The following is a 22,800-nucleotide window of genomic DNA, read 5'->3' on the forward strand; positions in this document are numbered from 1 at the left end:
GATTTTGGCTGGCATCATTCTTTCAAAGAGAATAGAGAGTCTATCAAAAGTGATCTACAATCTGGATGGCCACCCTCAATATCAACAAAAGATGAAATGACCAAAGATCAACTGTTCGTAAAAATTAATAAACTTGTACTTATGTTGGATCATATAATTCCATTTTAATGAACACATTGAACATGAGACACACCATGAACACCATCAGTAAATCACTTCCAATTTGTTGAACATGTGACCAAATGACATTTTTGAACTATTTATTACAACTGGAGATGAAGCATGGGTTTACAGTTATGATTATGAAAATAAACGGTAGTTATCTTAGCAGAATATTCCTCCTTCCCCAGCCCAAAAAAGGGTAGAAAGTGCACAGCAAAACAAAAGATAGGCCAATAAGAGTTTGGAAGGTCCAGGGGCTTGGAGGGAGGTTTTCAGCATGAGTTTAACATTGGCCTGTTTCTAGTGCATTGGGACGGTCCCTACTCAAAGGTGACTGTGCAACAGGTTGAGTATCAGTTCCAGAGTGAACTCCATGGTTTTCTTAATGATCTCCGGCTTAAACAGGTACAGTCCCAGGCATTTCTTATTTCTGATGAGGGCCACAGCAGTACTTAGTTCATAGAGGTGGAAGGGCAGTGGTGGTCACATTGGCTTCAGGCTGGAAGATCTCATCAAGTATGTTCGTGACAGACTGCTAACAGGTTGTGGCTAGGATGCCTTGTGAGGATTTTATAGAGATAATCACCTCGCCCCTATAGTTTGTAGTGATTTTATACCCCCCCCCCACAGGAGTCAGAGTTCAAGGGAGTAGTAGCTACTAGATTCTGCCATTATTTCTGTTTTCTCTGCCAAATGAGGGGAGTGTATTGGTTTCTTGTTATCTGGTACAGCTATCTGAGGGCTTCAACCTCTCAGGCAGACCATGATCTCTAAACCCTTTGGAAGGCCTTTGGCCTTTCTCTTGCTAATAACTTTGTGGCAAAGTGCCTGTAATTCCAGACACCACCAGGGAATGGCACCAAGGTCAGGGTTCTTTTTCTTTAATGCTTAATCTGATGTGGCAGTGATTAACTTGGTGACCTTCTATTGAAGCACGTCCAGATTTTCTTCCTCTAGTGGGATCATAATTTGATCTGCAAGGGCTGCTTTAAAAATGTCCCAATTGGCCTTATCTATTGCATACCATTGAGAGTTTGTTATTGTTTGTTTGTTATTTGGTTTTTAGGAGCATTAGCAACTAATGCCATATTGCTCGGGGGATATGCGGTGGCCATTCCCTGACCTTTCCGCATTTTCCGTATTTGGTGGTCACGGGCTCGAACCCTGGTCTAATCAAGACGTGTGTGCTACACACTGCTGCTCCTGCCCATCTGGCTACGGAGGCGCCACCATTGAGAGTAACTCTGATGTAGGGGATTCTGGTCAAGGCTCTCGTCAGCTGGAAGGAGATGAGAATCCTTCCAGCTGCCTGTGGTCGGATGTCGTCCAGGTGCTGTTAACCCTTCATCCAGTGATGTTTCCTGCAATGCTCCTTAGTGGCCATTGTCACATCTCTGGTCAACTCATACATGGCATTACAATAGGTGGGAGGGTTGTTTAATTGATTCAAGATGGTTAGAGTAGAACTGGCTAGGAATTTCTCCATCCTTTGGCCATTGCTTGTGCCTGCTGGGTCAGTCATCAGACTGTGCCACAGTGGGGTCCTGCAGTTAATAGCCCCAACTATGATCTTTTCATTTGGAAGAGCTTTTCGTATGGTAAACTTGATCTCTCCCCTGGGTCTGCAGTACAAGAAGATTATGAAATACGATCCCACAGGACTAAATGTTGGCGCAGGAAGCCCAGGCCATGCAGAAGCTAAATATATTCTAGTGGCAGTGATGAGGATCGCAATGGTCACCCATAGGGTGGCAGAATCAACCTGGACAATTTTATATGTCAAGGGATAACCCTAACTTGCTGCATATGAGTATAGGGTTCCTGAATGATCAGGATATCAGCATTTTCTTCATCAGCTTGTGACTTTGATCTGTGTGGCCACTGCCCTTGTCCGCTGTGCATTTATCTGAAGGAACTTGTCTACTCTTTCATTATAACATTTAGGCCATGTATCCATAGTTTATTTTGGTATGGAATGATTATGCTCCATTTTATTCTTCTTACAATTCACAGGCGCCTCCGTAGCCAGGTGGCAAGGAGCAGCAGTGCGTAGCATATTGGGCTACGCACTGCTATGGGGTTCGAGCCTGTCATCACCAAATACGGAGGATGCAGAAAGGTCAGGGAATGACTACCGCATATCCCGGAGCAATATGGCCTTACTTGCTAATGCTCCTAAAAACCAAATAATAAACAAACAAACTTACAATTCACACAGACAGGCTCCGCTTCCTTATTGGGGCAGGTTCCAAAGTCTTGCCCCTTCTCGGCACAGTGACCACACGTTGAAACAGCCTGGGTGCAAGTATGAGAAGTGTGCCCAAACTTGCAACACTTGTAACAACCACATGCTCTCTAAAGCAGTGGCAACCCCAGTTAATATAAATTCTTGTCTGGTGGTTAAATCTTGTCTTGTTTGCCAAGCGGCTGGCACGACCATGATCCAGTTAACTCTGTTTCCTGTTCTGGGTTTAGTTGTGTACTTCAGTATGATAAGGACACTCTTGTCTTGTTCCTGGTGTTGTTGATAGATTTCATTGATATATTTCCTCTGTAAGTTGTGAGGGAGTGATGTCCTTATTAACATCAAAAATGATGATTGAGGGTCCTTTTTGTTTTGGAGGTACAGTAAGGCCTAACTCTGGGATTCTCTGAGCGTCTCTTCTTGTTTCAGTCTCAATGACTGCACCCACATTCCTTGTCTTTCTTATACTTTTAATATTGGTATTCCAAAATTCATCATTTAGACTCTTTATTACTTGATTTTCAATGTCCTCACTTGTTTTCTCTGTACTCTGGTCAGTCTAAGCACAACCACATTGGTTGCTTGATGAGTGTCTTCCTGTTTTGGGTAGTTCCAGCCAGATTTGAAGGCAGAACTCCACTGGGAGTGGTCCTCAGCTTTTCAGTGTAAGAGGGGGCATGCGCTGTGGCACTTGGTTTGCCCTCTCGTCCAAGTAAGCTTCCAACTTGGCTTTAGTCCTCTCCTGCTCCAGGTGCTCGCTGATGAAGATGGTCTCTATTTTACTCCATATATTCACAATCTCTCATCGAAGTCCTGTCATTATCCGATTACTAGGTTTGGACATTAAATTTTCAAGTCGCGTCCTTAACGTTAGTATTTGTTCCAACACTGTGCCTTCTGGTAGTGAGGGGTCATGGGGGAAGCGGATTCTGGTTGTTTTTATCCATCATCAATAGGCTCATTTTGTGTGGATGGGTTGTCTTTCATTTCCTTTACAATATTTGTGCTTCTAGTTTCTCTGTTCGACTTGGGGACTATCATCTTTTTAATACGCTTTTTGCATACCGGTCCTGGCCTATTTTCATCTACATCTTCAGTGGAATTTCCGATAACTTGCTCTGGGTTGGTTTTATAGAGAGTTTGTTGTCAGTTGGGATCATTTGTTGGTACCTTAGTTTGTAGGTCACATATTTTTGCAGAAACATGGATTATCGGAAATCTTCAGTTAATTGGGGTGACACTTGTTTTTTCTAACAGAAGGTATACAATTATGATGATTGGCATCAAACTACAAGTCTATGGCTTGATTTGGTACCAAGCAACAAGCCAGCAAAGTTTTTGTCTATCCTCCCTCTTGTTAATAGCAGCTTGGTGACCTGACCATTAACAAGAGCAATGGATAAATAAAGTATTATTTCTCACAGAAAACCCAATTAAAACTTAAACCAACCTTGTCACTGGTATCCATTGTAAAAAGTCTTCTAGGGAGAACCAATGTTGGGAATTAAATTTCATTTTAAACACTTAAATAAATCGAAAATCAGGAGCTAAGATGCATGCGACTGGTCAATAAGATAGCCAAAATGGCGATCAAGTTTCAGAAGAGTGAAAATCACATATAATTCACTATATGCAATAGAATACTATACAAAGTTACAATGGCTACATGGTGCAATTAGAAGCATGAAAAGCTGCCGGAATACAATAAAGTAAAAAAAAAAAAAATAACAGTGCTACTGCTAAGATTTAAGTACATATGTATGGCAGAGAAAACATTTACTCAATTATATGCAGTAATTAAATGAAAGCGGCCTTCGGAAACACAAAAGGATTGCTAACCAAGATGCCGCTGTCCTTTCCTTACGGAAGAAAGTGTGTGATTGTGATGTCTTTAAGGATGGAATATATAAATAATATACAGAAATAAATATGAAAGCACATTGTAATACATAGTAAGTAAACATGAAATGCAAGGTATATAATTATATCAATTTAAAACTAATGTATTAAGAGAAATTGCTGCCAAAACTCAATCCTATATCATTGTAACAATGATAGTATGGCTGCCAAAGCGATACATATTTAAGGCATATACAAAAATTATAAACTCAAATATTTTGCAAAATACAGCTCCAAAATTGCTAAAACATCACTTGGGGATGCAGTTTATGTTCCTCTTTCAGATGATACCATCGGCGACGCTAAACACCATGTTTATCCTATAATATATACCTTAAACTAGGGAGAGCTGCACACTGCACAGACAGTAGCGAGCTCTCCCATCCTCGACAATACTGTCTGTGCAGCATACCTTTATTCAAATGAATACCATCTCTACAAAATAGATTCCTTCTACCTACAAATGCAGGCCATGCTGATAAAAATTTCTCTCCTAGAACCTTGCAGATTCCTTCAAGTCTCGATTTAATCCACAAGGCTTTCAGCATATAATCCTTCCTTTTGTGTCTGGGCAGAATTGCAGATATATACGCAAACTGTTTTGCAAAAAAGAGAGGGAAATTTTTTCTAAGAAACTGCATTATGAAGGTGGGACACAGAAAGTCTCAATGAAGTAAATGACAATCTCCACATAAATCCAGAGTCGTCGTGTTTTTTTTTAACGAATACAGCAGACTCGATTTACCGGGATCGGTTTAACTGGGACAGTTCAAGACTCCAAATTAAAAAAAATAAATAAATAAATAAAAAAATAAAAAAAAAACACAACCAGAACAGATGTTTTGCAAGTTGTAAATAAGCGACAAGAAGCGGCATTATAAGTCGTCATTGGGAGATTAGTATGCCTATTATCTTGCAACCCCCGCTGTCTTCACATCCACCACTCAAAAAAAACCACTAAATGTTTAGTTTGTTTTAGTGCGTCTCGTCGATTGTTGTGTTCCATTGCACTACAAAAACACATTTTATTTTGTTATTTATGTCAAGGATGTCGAAATTTTTTTAATATTTTTTTTTTGTTTAGAAAATACAAAAATGATGTTAGCCACGCAAAAGAGTTGCGCTTTCAGTTAAACAAAAACTTGAATTATTCAAAAGTTTTAAAAATAAAAACGGTGCATCCGTTAAATCTCTAAAGAACTATTATAATGTTGGTGACCAAACCATACGCGACATCGTAAAAAATAAAGGGAAGCTATTAGATTTAAAATTGACATAAAAAAAAATAAAGGGAAGCAATGTATTGAATACGTGAGTAGTGCGTGGTAAGTTTTTTTCATTTTTTATGTATCGCCATATTTTTTTATGTAGATCCTACAGACTTTGGACTTATGTAAATTTTTTTAAACTCTTTTTTTTTTTTTTTTTTTTTTTTTTTTTTAGGATTGTAAAATTTAAAACAAACAAAAAAAATAATAATAAGCAATCAATAATGACAATCATGGCACGCACAAATAGGAACAAAAATAGCAAAGAAGAGAAGATTTTTAAAATTTGTTTTTTTCAAGATTTCAGTGAAGGGGACACACATTGCACCATAATAACGTAAAAATCATCAGAATTCTAGTTATCGGAATTATCACAAATGCAATAATATGATCGCATTTACTACCCATTTATAATAGATTGCGCTAACAGAAAAGCCCAATAAACCGGAAAATGCAAATTCTTTTTATTGTTTTATGGCAGTGACCTCCAGAAATGTGCTTTAGTAAAATGTGAGCTCGCGTGGAGTGATAATAGTGTTTTCACCTTAACCCTGTGAAGTTTTTTCAGAAAATTTCATTTTGACCATTATCATGATGCCGACTAAGAGAATAAGTGATAGTGGTACTAGTAAATCTACCAAGAAAAAGGAAAGCAATCGATTTGGATCAGAAAATTAAAATAATAAGGATGTATGAAAATTATCAAACATTTTAGCAAGTATTGTGCTGAATTCAGATTTGTCAATAATAATATAGTAGCAATATGTTATTAGTTATCCCCGAATTATGTAAAACTCAACGTATCTCTTACGTATTTAGGGAACTTCTGTATTTTTCGATTAACTGGGAAATCGATTATCTGAATTTTTTTTTTTTTTTTTTTTACCATCTATTCCGGAAAATGAAGAGTCTACTGTATTTCATTTAAGCAAAATAGCACGATAAGCACACACCAGTTTTTTTTTCTTTAAATCTTATTCTGTTAAGAATAAGAAGTTAAAGGATGTAATTTGCTTCAATGAAATACCTGATTACAAATTTAAATAGAGAAAACTATAAAAGCTTTTGAAACTGTTCCTGAAAGGAAGTAGTTTCTTGAAATTGTTCAATGTAGCTAACAACATTATAACTTGACTCGAATACCATTTGCAGTTACTAGGGTATTAAAAAAAAAAAAAAAAAAAAAACTTGGATTAGTGGGGGGGGTAGTCATAAAACACGCCATCTACAGCCATGCTTAACCTTCAAAACTCTACCACACAGAGTTCAATGTCAGTTTTATACCTATGATACTATATGCTATTTCCATTGTATGCAAACCTTTGAACATACAAATTCTAATCTTCTGAACAGCATTTCAGAGGGATACATTAAAATTTGTATATTCATAATACATATCTTGCTACTGGGAAATTGTCAATACAATTATCACATGTGGCACAAAAAGAACAGTTTAATAAAAAAAAAAAACCTTTACTTATATTTTTCATTGCATTATATTTTTCTGTCCTGCTGTCTGGGGAATCTGTGTTTCCTTCAGTGGTAGTGACAGTCTTGGGCTTTTGTTCACTTTAGAAATGATACTGTTATCCTTAAATTGATCTAAATTAATAATATTGTTTCTAAAATGAAAAAAAGGTGAATCTGTTATTCATTCAAGGCACCACTATTACAGTTGTTTCAGGGCTTGCTGAACCCTCATCAGATCCATTTCAACTCTGAATATTTAACAATTCAGTGTTAGTAAATTTGCACAGATTTTTTGTGCAAATTAGGTAGGATGTGAGCAACTATCAATGTAGGGGGCATCTGGATGTTAATGGTATGGCAGCATATATAATGTGGTGCCGTGATGACTTTTATAGGTTCAGCATGGCATCTGACAAAGGTATAGTACTCTTAATAAGGATGGTATACTACTGACAGCATTATTTTAGTGAATGAATCTTATTTGATGAAGGACGTAAAGAATAACAGTGCTACTAACTGAATCCAGTTTTCATCAGGATAACATGAAAACTAAAGTCACCTTGGAGTATTTCCTAATTAGCTTCTTAACACATTGGCTGAGCAAACTTTATCCTTTTTTAATAAATCTGAGAAAAAATAAATATGCAAAGGTTATTAATTTGTGAAAACATTATACTGTTTATTTTACAAAGCTTTGTTCACATGCACAATTGTTGTGTGTAGGCGCATTATAGCCAAAGTTGCTTATGCGCCATGAAACCCCCACAACAACAACAATTGTGTAAGTTGGGTGTTTGTAACTTGGGGAGTGATTTTGACATCTCCTAGATTTGTGTTGCTTTGGTTCATTAGTAACAATCAATATGCCAGTTATAATTCATTTAACATGTAGATAATGGTTGCTTATCTAAGAAGGCTTCAATATGTCACTACCACCCTCCCAGCTATACAGGCCTTAAAAATTTGAACAAAATTGTCATGACCAATATATGCATTTGTTTTAATATTTATACAGGGTGTCTCAAAAATATTGGTATAAATGTTTAAGGGAGGTACGTAACATCTAAAGGAATGTGAATCGCATAGGAACTCATAACCGGAAACGTAATGGGAAAGTAGTAGCAGAGGCACAAGAAGCAGAAATGACACAAGACAGTAATTAGTTGCAAACATTTATTTTACATAATATTAACAATGGAGTAGGAGATGGATGCATTTCATGATGTTACAACAGATGCTTGAAGGTCCACCATGAGATGTGATGCATGCGTGACACCGACGCAGCATGGATTGGCGGACACGGTCAAACACACCTGGAGTTTCTTTGACAGTAGCAGCAGCGCAGACGAGTCTCGCCACGAGATCCATTTCCGTCTCCACAGGCGATTCATACACGATAGATTTGAGGGCCCCACTGAAAGAAATCAAGGCTCGATAAATCAGGTGAGCGTGGGGGCCAGGCAACGGGTCCACCACTGCCAATCTATCGACGCCCAAAAGGCCTGTTCAAATGGTCACAAACACATCTTCCATAATGGGTAGGTGCCCCATCATGTTGAAACCAAATGATGCGTCTCACATTTGCTGGAACATCATCAAGTAACCCTGGTAGAACTTGTTCTAGAAAGATCCGATATTTAGTGGAGTTCATGCAGGATGGTAACAGGTATGGGCTGACAAAGCAGTCACCGACCGTACCTGCCCATACATTTATTGCGAAGCGATGTTGTGCCGCATGGGGGCGCACAGCGTGTTGGCCCTCTGCTAATCCATACACTAGGTGCATGTCTGCCAGCTCAAAGTTCGTATATCGATGCATGCTCTTCGTGCGGCGATTACTGCTTGAATGAGTAAACCAGAAATTTTCCCTCTCGCGAGCTAATGAACAGCACCCTGTACCGACTTAAGGTGATGTTTCCGGTTATGGGTTCCTATGCGATTCACATTCCTTTAGATGTTACCTACCTCCCCTAAACGTTTGTACCAATATTTTTGAGACACCCTGCATACATAATATATAAAGCAAAAAATATGGACATGTGTTTTTCAAAATTTCAATAATTTTTAAAAATTTTGCATACTTAATGGTTATAAACTTGAAAAAGAAGAAAGTAATAACAACAACACACATTTTTATATATTTATATATGTAATATATAAGAAGAAACCTGTGCATGTCTTATATGTAGTGTGCATTCTATGACAACACAAATGACATCACATACAAAATTCAATAACACACACACAAAAGCTAATATCACACATTAAGCAATATGTGTTATAGCTAACTGCTGGGCAATAGCATTAATGTGACTTAATGATCAATCATAATACAAGACAGCACATCTAGTGTTCTGTATTCACTGTGCATGGGGATGGGGGGTTAAAAAATTTATATACATAATATATAAGCAAGAACATGTACACACGTAATTTAAATTTCACATGCTTAACAGTTCAAAATGAAAAAGATTAACAGTTTGTTTATATTTGTTTTTTAATTATTAACAGAATTAATAAATCTATGTTCAGAAATCATTACTTTCAATAAAGAGCAACAATAAAAGCAGCTGAAAAAAACATACCGATTTGCAGAATTATAACCATCTTTCATTACACCTGCTAATCTTCTTTCTCCTGTTCTTGTAAAATCGCCCTAAAAGCAAAATTTTATATAAAACTGTAAATAATTAGAATTTATACAAGCAATAAAGATCACTAACATAAAAGATGTGAAATATAACAAACATGGAATATAAACCTATATGGGTAAAACAGTGCAGAGTTTTATTTGTTACTGACAAGTGCACTATCAGTAACAAATAAGACTTATTGAAAGAATGCTCTGAGATTATAAAAGTAAAACAATAGATACAGAAAAACAGTAAACAGATTTTGAAGTTAGCTGAATGGATACGCAAAGTAGACAAAATTTAGAATTATTAAATATAAATAAACTGGTCCTTGAGGGTATCGCAGACATTCTCTCAGATATGCCAAGGTGTGCTTGAGGCGCCTCTGTAGCCAGGTGGGAAGGAGCAGCAGTGCGTAGCACACGCTTCTTGATTACACCGGGGTTCGAGCCCGTCACCACCAAATACGGAGGATGCGGAAAGGTCAGGGATTGACCACCGCATATTCTCGGAGCAATATGGCCTTAGTTGCTAATGCTCCTAAAAACCAAACAACACACACACACACACGCAAGGTGTGCTTGTTACCTGGGAGGCTAAAATGCTTTTGGAACTGATATTCGGATAACATTAAGTCAAGTGGACCTAATTTCAGTGAAATTCAGAGGATTTGGCTGGCACAGACCAGCCAAATCCTCTGCTTGCACCTTCACGATGATGGGACTGTTAGTAACCCTGGGTATAAGCCCCACATACAGGTCCTGAAATACGGCACCTAGTGTGGGTGACCACCCAGGTGCAAACCAATGCAAGCAGAGGTCAACGTGTGGTGTCCACACTACAGGGAGGAATGCCACCACCTCTGTGTTACCAGGCAATACTAGCTAGCACTAGATGACTCTCATCAACCGGTGCGATACCACCACTTTGCTTATTGGAGGCTTGAAGTGGTGGAACCCATGTTTAGACTCCAGAGCAAGGCTCTGGTAAACCCTCCCCCATCTCTTCCGTCATGCAGTATGACTGATGTCCTTTGAGGTTAAGGTGGACATCATGGCGAGATCCAATCTTCCTTACATTTAGAGGGTACAGCTCTAAAATGGTGTTCGCAAGCCAGCCGGTAGTTAGTATACCACACCGAACCTATCGGTAACCCTCTAGGAAGCTTCTGAATCAGCTAGTGTATAATCTTGCTACCTCTACTCTGCCAGATAGCGACTGGCGGTAGTCTGAGTAGTATGTATGTGGGGGCATTGTCGAGCCTACGTTATGTCAAGGATCTGGGTATATTCTTATCATGTGTATGCCTTATCCAAAAATTTCATTACTTCATACAGCATGTTCCCCCCACCTTTCTTACTACTGAATACACTGTGAATTGTCAAATTAATAGAGTAAACTTATCTGCGAAAAGACGTAAACCTCCCAAACACTTCCTCTTCATTACACAAATATACATGGTCTCAGTTCTAATCTCAATGATGTCCATTTCCACTCAGTCCGCCAAATCTCACATACGTTTTCTGACAGAATCTCAGTTATCGGTTGATTCAACCACAACTCATCTCAGTTATCGGTTGATTCAACCACAACTCATCTCAGTTGTCCAAGTCATTTGTTGTACAATTCCTTTTGTTTCAAAGGTGGTTCTTATACATATGTCTGTTCTGATATTCCCTGTCAGAGACTTAGTAATTTAGAATCTCCTCTTTTCAATCTTTTCTGGATTAAAATCTCTCAACCACATTCTGTCAAATTCATCTGTTGCCTCTATTGTTCTCCAACTCCATGAATCACGTGGAACTCTGACTTTCTCCAGCCCACCTTTCCTAACAGTGGGGCAATTTTCCTCTGTAATTTTTAATGTTCACAACTCCAGCTGGCTTCTGTTTTCTAGTCATATGGACCCAGCCAGTTGTGATGCTGAGACCTTTGCAATTACTAATAACCTCACACAGATTGTTCATTTAGCTACCAGAATACTGGGCAATCCTAACCATACAGCCAACATGCTTGATCTTTTTCTCACAAACAACTCTTCTAAGAACACAGTTCAGGTGAGTGGTGCTCTAGGCACTTCAGATCACAACTTGGTGATGGCCCCTTCTCCAATGGAGCTTTTCTCTCATGGCCATTCCCAACATCATGTTGTTTGGCATTACAAGAATGCAAATTGGGATGATCTGTGTGATTTCTTTTCTTCTTTTCCTTGGTCGGATTACTGTTTCAAAACTTCTGATATCAACATTTGCGCAGATCGTGTCAGTGAAATTATTCTTGTAGGAACCTTAAAATCTCATCCTTTATCTAAACCTTGGGTTTCCAATAAATGTGCTAAAGCTGTTCAAGAGAAGAATGTCACATATCTTAATTGACTCGTATCCAAATCTCCAAGTTCATTTTCTGCCTACACCAAAGCTTGCAACAATTGTAAGGCAGTTATTAATCAGTCCAAACTAGATTTTGAACAGGCTAAGAGTAGAAAAGTAGCTTCTTGTTCAAATGGTAGCTGGATATTCTGGTCTCTGGCAAAAGCTATTGGCTGCAACTCTTGCCACCTCTGTCTAAACCAGATGGTTCTATTGTCACTTCAGCCAAGGACAAAGCTGACCTGCTAGCATCCCATTTTACTTCCAACTCATGTATTAATGATCTTGGCAAACCACCTCCAACCATTCCTTGTATGTCACATTCAATGCCTCCTGTGGTCATTCGTCAAAAGGATGTCAGAAGGATTTTGTAATAATGAAGCTCAGTAGTACCTGATGGTATTTCTCCACTTGTTCTCAAAACCTGTGCTCCTGTTCTTTGCCGCCTTTTTTCACTTTCTTACTGCAAAGGTGTTTTTCCTTCTGCTTGAAAATCTGCTCATATCCAGCGAGTTATTAAAAAGGTTGACAAATCCCTCCCATCCAATTAATGTCCCACTGCAATCACCTCTGCTCTTTCCAAAGTAATGGAGAAATCAATTAATGAAAAACTCTTAAACTATATATGAATCTTCCATCTGATCAACAATCACCAGTATGGATTCCATCAATGTTGGTTCACTGGTAATTTTCTGGCTTATGTTAAGCATAAGACAGAATTATCCATTGAATCTGGACAAATTCAATGGAAAAGTTTGGTGAAACTTGAGCAGTTGCTCTTGACATTTCAAAGGCTTTTGATCATGTTTGGCATAAAGGGCTTCTAAATAAGCTTCCATCTTATGGTTTGCCAACTGTTTTTTGTAATTGGGTATCCAGTTTTCTCTCTAACCCCTCACTGTGGGTGATGGTAGATGGCTCTCTATCTTCTAACTTCTCCACTAATGCTGGTGTTTCCCAAGGTTCAGTTCTTTCTCCCACTCTTTTCCTCTTGTATACAAAATGACCTACTACCATTGATTGGAAATCCTATCCATAGTTTTGCTGATGATAGCACATTTCATTCCACCTTCTCCAGCTTGAGAAACCTTGCCCTGCTCAAACAGCTTCAATTTCTCAAATATCCACTTTCAATTCCTTAAATGCTGATCTCAAGGTAATTCTCCAGTGGGGCAATAACAAATTAGTTGATTTCGATCCTTCTAAAACCCAGTCCTGTCTTATATCTCACAAAAAGGATTCCTCTGCTTATCTTTGATGACACTCCGATTTCTAGGCAAGGTCATACATCTCTATTGGGGATTACCTTGACTTCTAATCTCTCTCTCTCTCTCTCTCTCTCTCTCGGCATAAGCACATTACAAATATTGCTTCCTCTGCATCTAAAAGACTGGGTTTCCTCTTTAGCTCTCAGTGTTACTTTTCTTCCAAATAGCTGTTCACTCTGTACAAATCACAAATCCGCCCTACCATGGCATATTGTTCCCACATCTGGGGCGATGCCCACAAAACCTCTCTCAGGTTTCTATATTCCATTCAGAAAAGGGCAATTAGATCAATTAATGACTGATCACTAAGAGTCTTCCCACTCTCTGTCTCACAAACGTTCTGTTTCTGCTGCATGCCTTTTCTATAGATACTTCCATGGGCACTGTTCTGAATTGGCTTCTATAATTCCTGCTCTCTCTCTCTCTCTTCCAAAGCAGTCTGAACATGTGCTACAACCAGTCAAAATCCTTTTACTGTCCAACTTGAAACTCACAGAACCAACTTTTCTTCTTCCTTATACTTCTGATTTTTTTTTTTTTTTTGTAAAAATCTTCCTTCATATGTATTTCCTGAAAATTACAATCTACAGAAGTTAAAGTCTAATGTCAACATGTATCATCTTTCACCTTCTCACCTTCCAACCCATACATGATATTAAGTACTATAGGTTGTAATACCTATTGTATTTGGGGTTTTCATAAAAAAAATAATACAATAGGCCACACATTTGAGAGTCTCCACCACTCTTAAGCTCTACCTCAGTGGCTGGGAAAACAAATTAAGTCAACCAAAATGTCATAAACAACCAGATAGTGATGATAATGTGGTCATTACTGCCTGCTTTTTCCTGCACTATTAAATCCTTGCTACTGCCCAGTTGCCCAGGTGAAAATTACATTAAGGACATTTGAAAAATTTTCTGACATGGTAGAATAAATAACAGCCATCCAGTTGAATAAAAAATATGACCCTATTTGGCGTATCGCTAGTTCATGATTCCAATCTATAAAAAATAAATTAAAGTTGCACATAAGGGATAATCATGCTCCGCACATTCAGGTTTTCTAAATAAACTTCTGCTGCACTCTTCAATCTTTTAGCCTGTAACATAACCCCATTATCATCTTTCCTTTGCACCTGGTGATCTCACCACAAACCTTCCACCTGAGCTTGATCAGATTCGAAAAATGATGTGATCACCTTCTGGAAACTTATAATAAGGGGCATAATTCTCCACTCTCCTTATCTCTTCTGCATATTAAGGTAGGAGACTGGTGGAATTACTTAACAAGTACACGTCAGTGTTATAAAAAGCTGTGTATTGGAGTTGAATTTGAAAGTATCTGCAATTCTGCCCAGACACGATAGGAGGGAGTATATGATGAGAGCCTTGTCGATCAATTCGGCCCAGGAGAGATTGTGCAAGACTCAAGGGGTAGATTTTCTCACAGCCTGGTCTATGCTTGTTAACATGAGAGACTGCATTTACATGAATGGGATACACTTAAATAGAAAGGGTGCAAGAAAACTTGCTGATGCTACCAAGGCAGTGTTAGGTGGCTCATAAAACTGCTAGCTTGGATGGGATACACGGACTAATAGATTTAACAGTAGCCGCTGGCAGAGTGAAAGTGATTCTTGCACTGCTTCTATTGGAATGAGCAGCAGCCTGAAAAACAAGGTGCAGGGGATTTCAAAAACTACTGGGAGTCATTGCGGAACAAGTAAATACATGGGCTGTGTTAGGGTAACTAAGAATAGGAACAGGTGCATTATACTTGCCTATACACCAAATGCTAGGAGTTTGGTAAATAAATTTGATGAATTTGAGGTGTTGGTCAAAACATCAAAGTAAGATATTGTTGGGATATCAGAGAAGTGGTGTCACACAGATATAAGGAATGCAGAAATGGAATTTGATGAATACAATGTGTACATGAAGAATAGATAGGATAGGAAGGGAGGAGGGGTTATGCTATTAGTTAAGTAAACACAAAATCCAAGGAAGCACAGCCAGATGACATGGGTGGACAGAGCAGTGTCAAGTCAGTTTGGTGTGAATACTGGGAAAGCAAAATTGAGAGGAGTGTGTTATAGACCTAATGACTCTGATGAGTATAACAAACAACTGCACAGAGAAATAGAGGGCCAGTAAATCAGAGTGTGTTATAATGGGAGATTTTAATTTCCCAGATATTTACAGGAATTCATAGGTTGGTCACTCACACACTAGCAAGGCTTTTGTGGATTTATTGAATGATTGTTTTCTACAGCAGAATGTTCAGGAGGAAGGAGTAATACCCTTGATCTGATTATCAGTAGTGATTCTTCATGCATTAAAATCTGTAGATAAGGAACCACTAGGTAGCAGTGATCACAGTATGTTGAAGTGGGATTTACTCAAAGAGGTAACTACCATCAGGGGTAAAGGGAAGGGTTTTTTCTTTCGTAAAGGTGACTATGGTGGTCTGAGACAGTATTTAAATTCTATACAGTGGGACCAACTGATGATGTTACCAACAGCAAATTCAAAATGGGAAGCATTCAAAGAATTAATCTTGGAAGCTACTAGGCTTTTCATACAAACAAAGAAATATTGTTCAAGGTTTAGGCCTAAATGGATGTCACATGAAGTAATGAGACATGTGGCAGAGAATCAAAATGCATGGGATACATATAAATTAACAGGTGACATGGAAGCCTATGATACATATAAGCTGGTCTGTAACCAAGTCACAAAGGAGGTTAGGCAGGCAAAGGTAGATTACGAGAAACCTTTGCCAAAGAATGCAAAGAAAAACAGCAAAGAGTCCTTTAATTATGCAAACTCTAAAAGGAAGGGGATGAATCAGATAGGTCCACTTGATATCGATGGTTCAACTGTTCTTTTTTTGCTAGAAAGGTTTTTTTTTTTGGCATTCGTTTCCAAAAAAGGCCTGTTTCATCAACATTAAATATTTGTTGATCTGTGTAGCTGCCGTCATCAACAATTTTCTTTAAATTTTTAGGATATTTGGTGGCTGCATCTTTATCTGCACTTGCCACATCTCCAGTCAATGCAATAATATGCAGTCCTGTTTTTTTCTTAAAACATTCAAACCAGCCTTTACTAGAATTTTTTTCCGTTTCCACTTCAATCACTTTTTCTTTTGAAGAACTTGCTTGAACATTTTCTTCAGTTACTGCTCTACCCAAGTTTTCTATTGTTAACTTTTCCTTTAACACTGCAAAAATACTCAAGGCTTTTGTTTTTATGGTCATTGTGCAGATTGGAATTCTTTTTTGATTGCAGTGTTCTGTTCAAATGGCTAAAAGATGTTCCATCTTAATCATCGTAACACTTCTATTTCTTGTGGTTTGTGCGTGCTGAAGATGAAGCAAGCTTACCTTTTTCCTTATATGCACTGGCTTTACTTAAAATCGTCCAAACCGTTGATTCAGGCATTCCAAAATGCCGAGAAATTTGTATTTTACTATCACCATCTTCAAATCTTTTTACGACTTCAATTTTTTCACCTAACGTTATCACTTTTCTTTTTACCAGAGGCACTATAAGATACACTTTTCCTTTTATCCATAGTTAATAATAATAATAATTATTATTATTATTAACCATATGGTGCAAGGAAACCTGAAGCATATGCTCCACCAGCCAAAAACAATTCCCGAGTTACCCTGAGAGAGAGAGAGAGAGAGAGTCAGAAGTAGAAAGGAATCACCAAGAAAGAGAAGAATGATATCCAGTTCAGGACCCTGGGTGTGCCAAGCCCATACTCACTAGATATGAGTCCCTGGGGATAATTATGTAATATATAAAAAAAATTAATAGGAATTAATGTAATTAATTAGTATGCCCAGCAAGTAATGTAAACAACGCGTAATGGGGGGGGAGATAACAAGGGAGTCTGCCGGTTAACACGCAACGCAAGAAGAACTGATAGCAACTGATCTGCATGTACCTAATAAATGTGGTGCAACCAGTGTTGTCCTTCAGCATGCATAATGTTAGAAAATATTTCAGTTGTAATAATACAAGTTTGAAATAATCCGTTTCTTTTTATTTTCTTATGGTAGAAAAACAAACTAGCTTCCCACACTGTATCTTGTGTTCGTTTTTGTTTATTTCTCGATAACACTTCTTGATGGAGAAGGTATGACATGACTAGAAATAAACAGTGACTCCATTTTGTGAACAGAGCCACGTGCTCACTAAGAAAACAAGCGATGTGTTTCTATAATGTTATGCATACTTTAGCAGTGTATTTACATTCGTAGCTTAGTACTGACTTTCGTAGCATCACCAGCTTCAGTTTCTTTAGGCCAAGCCAAAATACCGCACTAATCAAAAATTGGTAGCTAAATATAAATCGTGCTAATTTGAGTCTCGCGCTAATTGAACCCATGCTAATCGAGGGATTCCTGTACCTCACTACTCCAGTTTTTAGGCCTTCCATAGCAAGTGCATTATGAACACAAAGTGCCTGACAGTTATTTAAAGGAATCCCACAGGGTGTCAAGTTATCAGAAGATGCCCAATGTTGTATCCTGTAGAGGTACCTTCCAATGTTAGCATTGAGAAGAGTAATCTGCATTTGACTTTTTTTTTGGGAGTACTCATTTACAACCTTGAGAGTGTAAGTTTAATCTTCTGCCACCTCACTAATTAGTATCTTTCCAGTGACCTTCCTAAATCTACTAATTGGCAGTTTCCTTAATCATTAAAGCCTCCCTGGTGGCATTAGAAAAATTCCTTGCATCCCCTCTTTAATTAAAATTCCTTCTGCCATCCAGGGTAGGCCAGGCTAAGGAAACTGTTTATCCTCATACACCATCGACAGTCATTCAAGTCTACAGTTAAGCATCAAGACTTGTATAATCACTATTATTGTATCTGGACAGAACCAAACAGATGAACAGTTGTACAACTGTGACAAAAGCAGCACTGTACTATAAACTTCTCCCTGACAATCAGTGGATATTAAAAAGGCATCCAACACAAAGCACGTATGAAAACTGACAAAGAGAGAATTACTGTGTGCAAACAAGACTGGAAATCACAAGCTCAGGCCACTATGCATTAGTAAACGTGAAAGTGCCCGGTGTTTTAAGTATGTAAACATGGAATCTCTACCTGTGATTTATAAAAATGGCTCCAACACTTGGATGACAATATATTTTTACTTCATGGTTGGAAAGTGAATTTGTACCATTGGTGAGACATCATTTGTTTTCCAAAAAACTCAAAGAAAAGGCTCTGTTACTGTTGGATCACTGTCAGCTCATCCTTTAGCTGATGTTCTAAAATCGAAACAGGTAAAATCAGCATTATTTCTGCCAGGGAACACAACTGCACTAATTCAGACCATGGATCAGGGCAATGAACCTTCAAAGCCTACTGCAGTGGTGAGCTACTTGCTCATGTTGTGAACTAAAAAACTCCAAGTTCAAGAATTTCTGAAAACATTAACAGTGAAAGATGCTGCATACAATATTGGATTTGAATGGTGGAAAAGAAAGCTCAACAGCAATTGAAAACAGCTGGAAAAAAAGTGCTTCAAAAGATGAGATCCCTAATACTGCACTTCAAAAGATGAGGTCACTAATACTGTACTTCAAAAGATGAGATCACTAATTCAGGAAAAGAAGCAAAGGCTGCTTGTAATGCACTTGGTGGCAGTCTTGGAGCAAATGACCTCACTACTTGGATCGAGGTGGATGCAGAAGTTCCAGGTGCACATTACCTGAGCAAAGAAGAAGAAATCACAGCCTCTGTGAATAGTGGGAAGATAATCGAAACAGAAGCACTTGATTAATTTCTGGTGCTTTTTCCTTATACAACTCATCCACATTATCTTCTGAGTCACTCCCAATGCTATTGGCTTGTGTAAGGAAAAAGTACCAGAAATTAGAATGTCAGATTGAAAACCAAACATCTTCATTTCTTGCATCTGACAACTTTTAAGAATTATGTACTGAAAAAAATGCTGTCACCAGTTCTGAAAAACTAAATTACATGATTATTTCAGAATGCATGCATAAAATATAGGTCCATAACAAAGTAAAGGAAATGATATAAATGAAAAAAAAAGTAAAGGAAATGATATAACCTTCAATACTTTCTTTTAATTTGTATACTCATTAAAACATTAGTAAACAAAGTATTTATTTACTAAGTAATGTGTATTTATGTTAAAAAAAACTGGGGAACAAAAGTAAAATTTTTTTAGCTATAACAGATAACACACTTCGCTCATAATGTGGGTATTAAAGTTGTCATGTGACACCCATATTATATTGAGGTTGCACTATATTTTGAATTAAAGTCAATGATCTTTTAAGAAGGCCAATCATTTTAGATGTGAATTTTATTACTGAATAAATGTGCTCTTTAAAACTGACTTTCTCTGTAATTACAATTCAAAATTGCGGTTGCTAACTGGTGAGGGCATTGACAATTGTATTTTTTAATGACTTGTACCTCATTTCTGCAGTGAGGAGAGGAGATGAGGAGAAAAGAAACAGCTTCATCTTTTTCTTTACTTAAGGATTCTTAAGAGGTCCCACATCTGGAGATGTGGGGGAAAAAAACTAGAGAGTCTATGAAAAAAAAAAAAGCTAATGCCATAATCAAAATCATAAAGTAGCAGCAATTTTCTTAAATTTGTTGCACAGCATTATTATAGAACATACTTTTTAATTCTTTCACAAAAATTGGGTACTTGTGATAAAATAATTTTTTGCAGTTATAATTTTTAAATATGAATTCATTAATTCATATTATTTTCCATATTACACCAATATACAAAATTCAAGCAATTGTGAAATGCACAGAAATATAAATGTGTATTTCCTGGCATTTTCAGAAATGCTATGTAATTTCTGCTACATTAAATATTTAATGAAAATATTTACATAAGTAAACAAAAATTATTTAATACCTTAAGAGCAGCAGTACCAGCATACTGGCGACTAATAATATCTCCATTATTTGCCCACATCATTTGGAAAACACGTCTACAACTTGCTGGCAAAATTCCCTCTGGTGGTAGCAAACCTAATTTTATAAACTGAAATAGAGAAGATACAGATATCAGTTTCCACTTCTGTAAATGGTAAATTATAGTTTTTAAACTGAGTCCTAGACATTATATTTTGGCTGCTGATATAAAGGTTGTTAAAACAGTAACAGAAATAAAAACAAAATTAAAAAAAAAAAAAACTTGGAGTAATTTCTGACCACCTGTACAACTTTATCCCAAACATGTGATTGGCATGCATCATCATTAACCTGATTTTGTTATAAGAGTGACAAGGGAACAATCTATTACCAAAAGTGTTGACTTATGAATGGTTTCATGTTGTGGAATGTATCAGCCACAAGGACTCATGCCCAGAAGAAAGGGATGGAGTGGGGATTCAAGAATTTCACACTGCCACAGCTACACAGTAATTCAGAGATTTGCCCTTCTTGCAGTAACCACAGCCTGTCAGACTGCTTGTAATAATGCACTAGTTATTAGCAGGAAGAGAACCTGCTAATATGATAGTGGCAAGGAAATACACAAAGTATGCCACAAATAGAAATATCTAATTGGAAATATTGGGAATTACAACTTGTCAAGATAGTAAATAAGATTTGAAAGTTGAAAGAATAAGATTTAAAAGAGAGTTAGAACAAGTCTGGCAGAATAAGTGGAACAGTTCCAAACAGGGAAGGGTCACTTGTGGCTTTCTACCTGACATTACTAAATTGGGAGAGTATGGGAGGTGGCCAGATCTTGGCTGGTGTACAACTATGATTGTAACCAGACACGGGCTCCAAGCCAGGTTAAGCGAGTTAGGAATAATAACATCAGGTATTTGTTCCTGTGAAGACTTGGAAAATTCTGACTATATTATGTAGAACTGTGTGATATATGAAGATCTGTGAAGGCAGATACTTGATGTAATGGGCATAGAAGAGTTTAGACTGAGTGAGGATTTTTCTTCAACTGGAAATCACATATTTGTTTTATGGAATTTGCGAGAAATGTTTTTATAAGAAGGTATATTGCTATGAGAGTAGATGTAGATTAATGTATAATGTTTGAGAATTGTAAATACAGTAAAATGTTGGTTATCTGGAATAATTTGAAAGGCTGATCTTTCATCTTTTTCATTAATGGTAGTACAGTAAGCTCCAGTTATAGCGATCACATTTACAAACTGAATTTATTTTAATAAGCGAAAGATCGAATTTACTACCTGTTTAGCATTAGTTGAGGCATATGATGCAAGAAAGCAAGCTTATACAGCATCTGCCAAAAAAAAAAAAAAAAAAAACCTTCCCATTTCATCCCAACAGTCACTCCAAATGTTTGTGTAGTTCAGCATTAAATTTATTTAAGCTTTCAACTTCCACAACAACAACAGATTGTACAAACAAAAAGCCCAAAAAACCAAAAACTGCAAATTGCTTTTATTGTTTTATGGTTTTGACCTCTAAAATTCTATGTGACCTTCAGAAATGTGCTTTAGGAAAATATCATAGAGAATAATATCGGTCCGAAACTGTGCGATTTATTATTTTTCTCAATTTTTTACAGTAAAATGTGAAAGAAAATGCATAGTTTTAACATTGCAACAAAAAACGGAAATTATTAACAGAATTAGAAAAGGTGAAAATTTAGGAAATCTCTCCAAACAGTTTAAGGTGAGGACTTCAACAATTTATGACATAAAGAAAAATTCCAATGCTATAACAGAATTTGTGTAGATTTTGGATAATGAAGGAGGATCTAGCAGGAAAAAGACTGTCAAAACCTGAAAATGCTGCTTTACAGAGTGTACTCACTTTATTTTTTTGTTTTCTTCAGAGCGAAGTTTAGGTGAACCAGTGCCTGGCCGAATGTTGTGTGAAAAAGCATTGGATTTTAATCAAAAATTAATAGGTAATGAATATTTTAAGGCAAGCATAGGTTGGCTGAAAAACTTTAAACTGAGACACGGTATATGTGAACTAGATATTCAAAGCAGACTGCAGACAAATTGGCAGTGGTGTCCTTTGAAAAGTAAGTTTGCTTCAGTTATAGCAAATTATGAGAAAGAAAACATTTATAATGTTGATGAGATGGGCTTATTATGGAAAGCATTACCGAGAAAAAACCTAGCCACTAAAAGAGAAATGCCTGCACCAAGTTTTAAGACGAGAAAAGAGCAAGTTACAATTGCTATGTAACTGGTACATAAAGAGAGGAAAATTAGAAAGATAAAAATCTTTCTAATTTTCCTGTTTTGTATAAAAATCATAAAAATGCCTGGATGGATGTTTCCGTTTTCCGAGATTGATTTATAATTTTTTTTATTTAATTAATCTTATTTAATTTAATCATAAGGTAAGATTTAATCTTATTGGAATCTTATCTTACCAGATAAGATTTATTTAACCTCACCTTACGATTAAATTGAATAAGATTCTGGTAAGATTAAATTTATTTAAATTCGGT

The 22,800-nt window shown here is 37.1% G+C and overlaps 1 protein-coding gene across 1 annotated transcript in view; it reads right to left on the reverse strand.

The window, feature by feature from the left end:
* The window catches only part of sp3 (phosphatidylinositide phosphatase spermathreecae), a 291,853-nt gene that overhangs the window by 65,240 nt on the left and 203,813 nt on the right, over positions 1-22,800 (reverse strand). Inside the window, exons 12-13 of the mRNA XM_090368696.1 lie at positions 20,254-20,382; positions 9,630-9,700 (exon numbers count right to left, since the gene is read on the reverse strand). Coding sequence (XP_090224822.1) covers positions 9,630-9,700; positions 20,254-20,382 — 200 coding nt within the window. The remainder of the gene's footprint in view (positions 1-9,629; positions 9,701-20,253; positions 20,383-22,800) is intronic.

Source organism: Mastigoproctus giganteus, chromosome 2 (genome assembly GCF_048544385.1).
Source record: "Mastigoproctus giganteus isolate SK-2022 chromosome 2, ASM4854438v1, whole genome shotgun sequence".
Lineage (NCBI taxonomy): Eukaryota > Metazoa > Arthropoda > Arachnida > Uropygi > Thelyphonidae > Mastigoproctus > Mastigoproctus giganteus.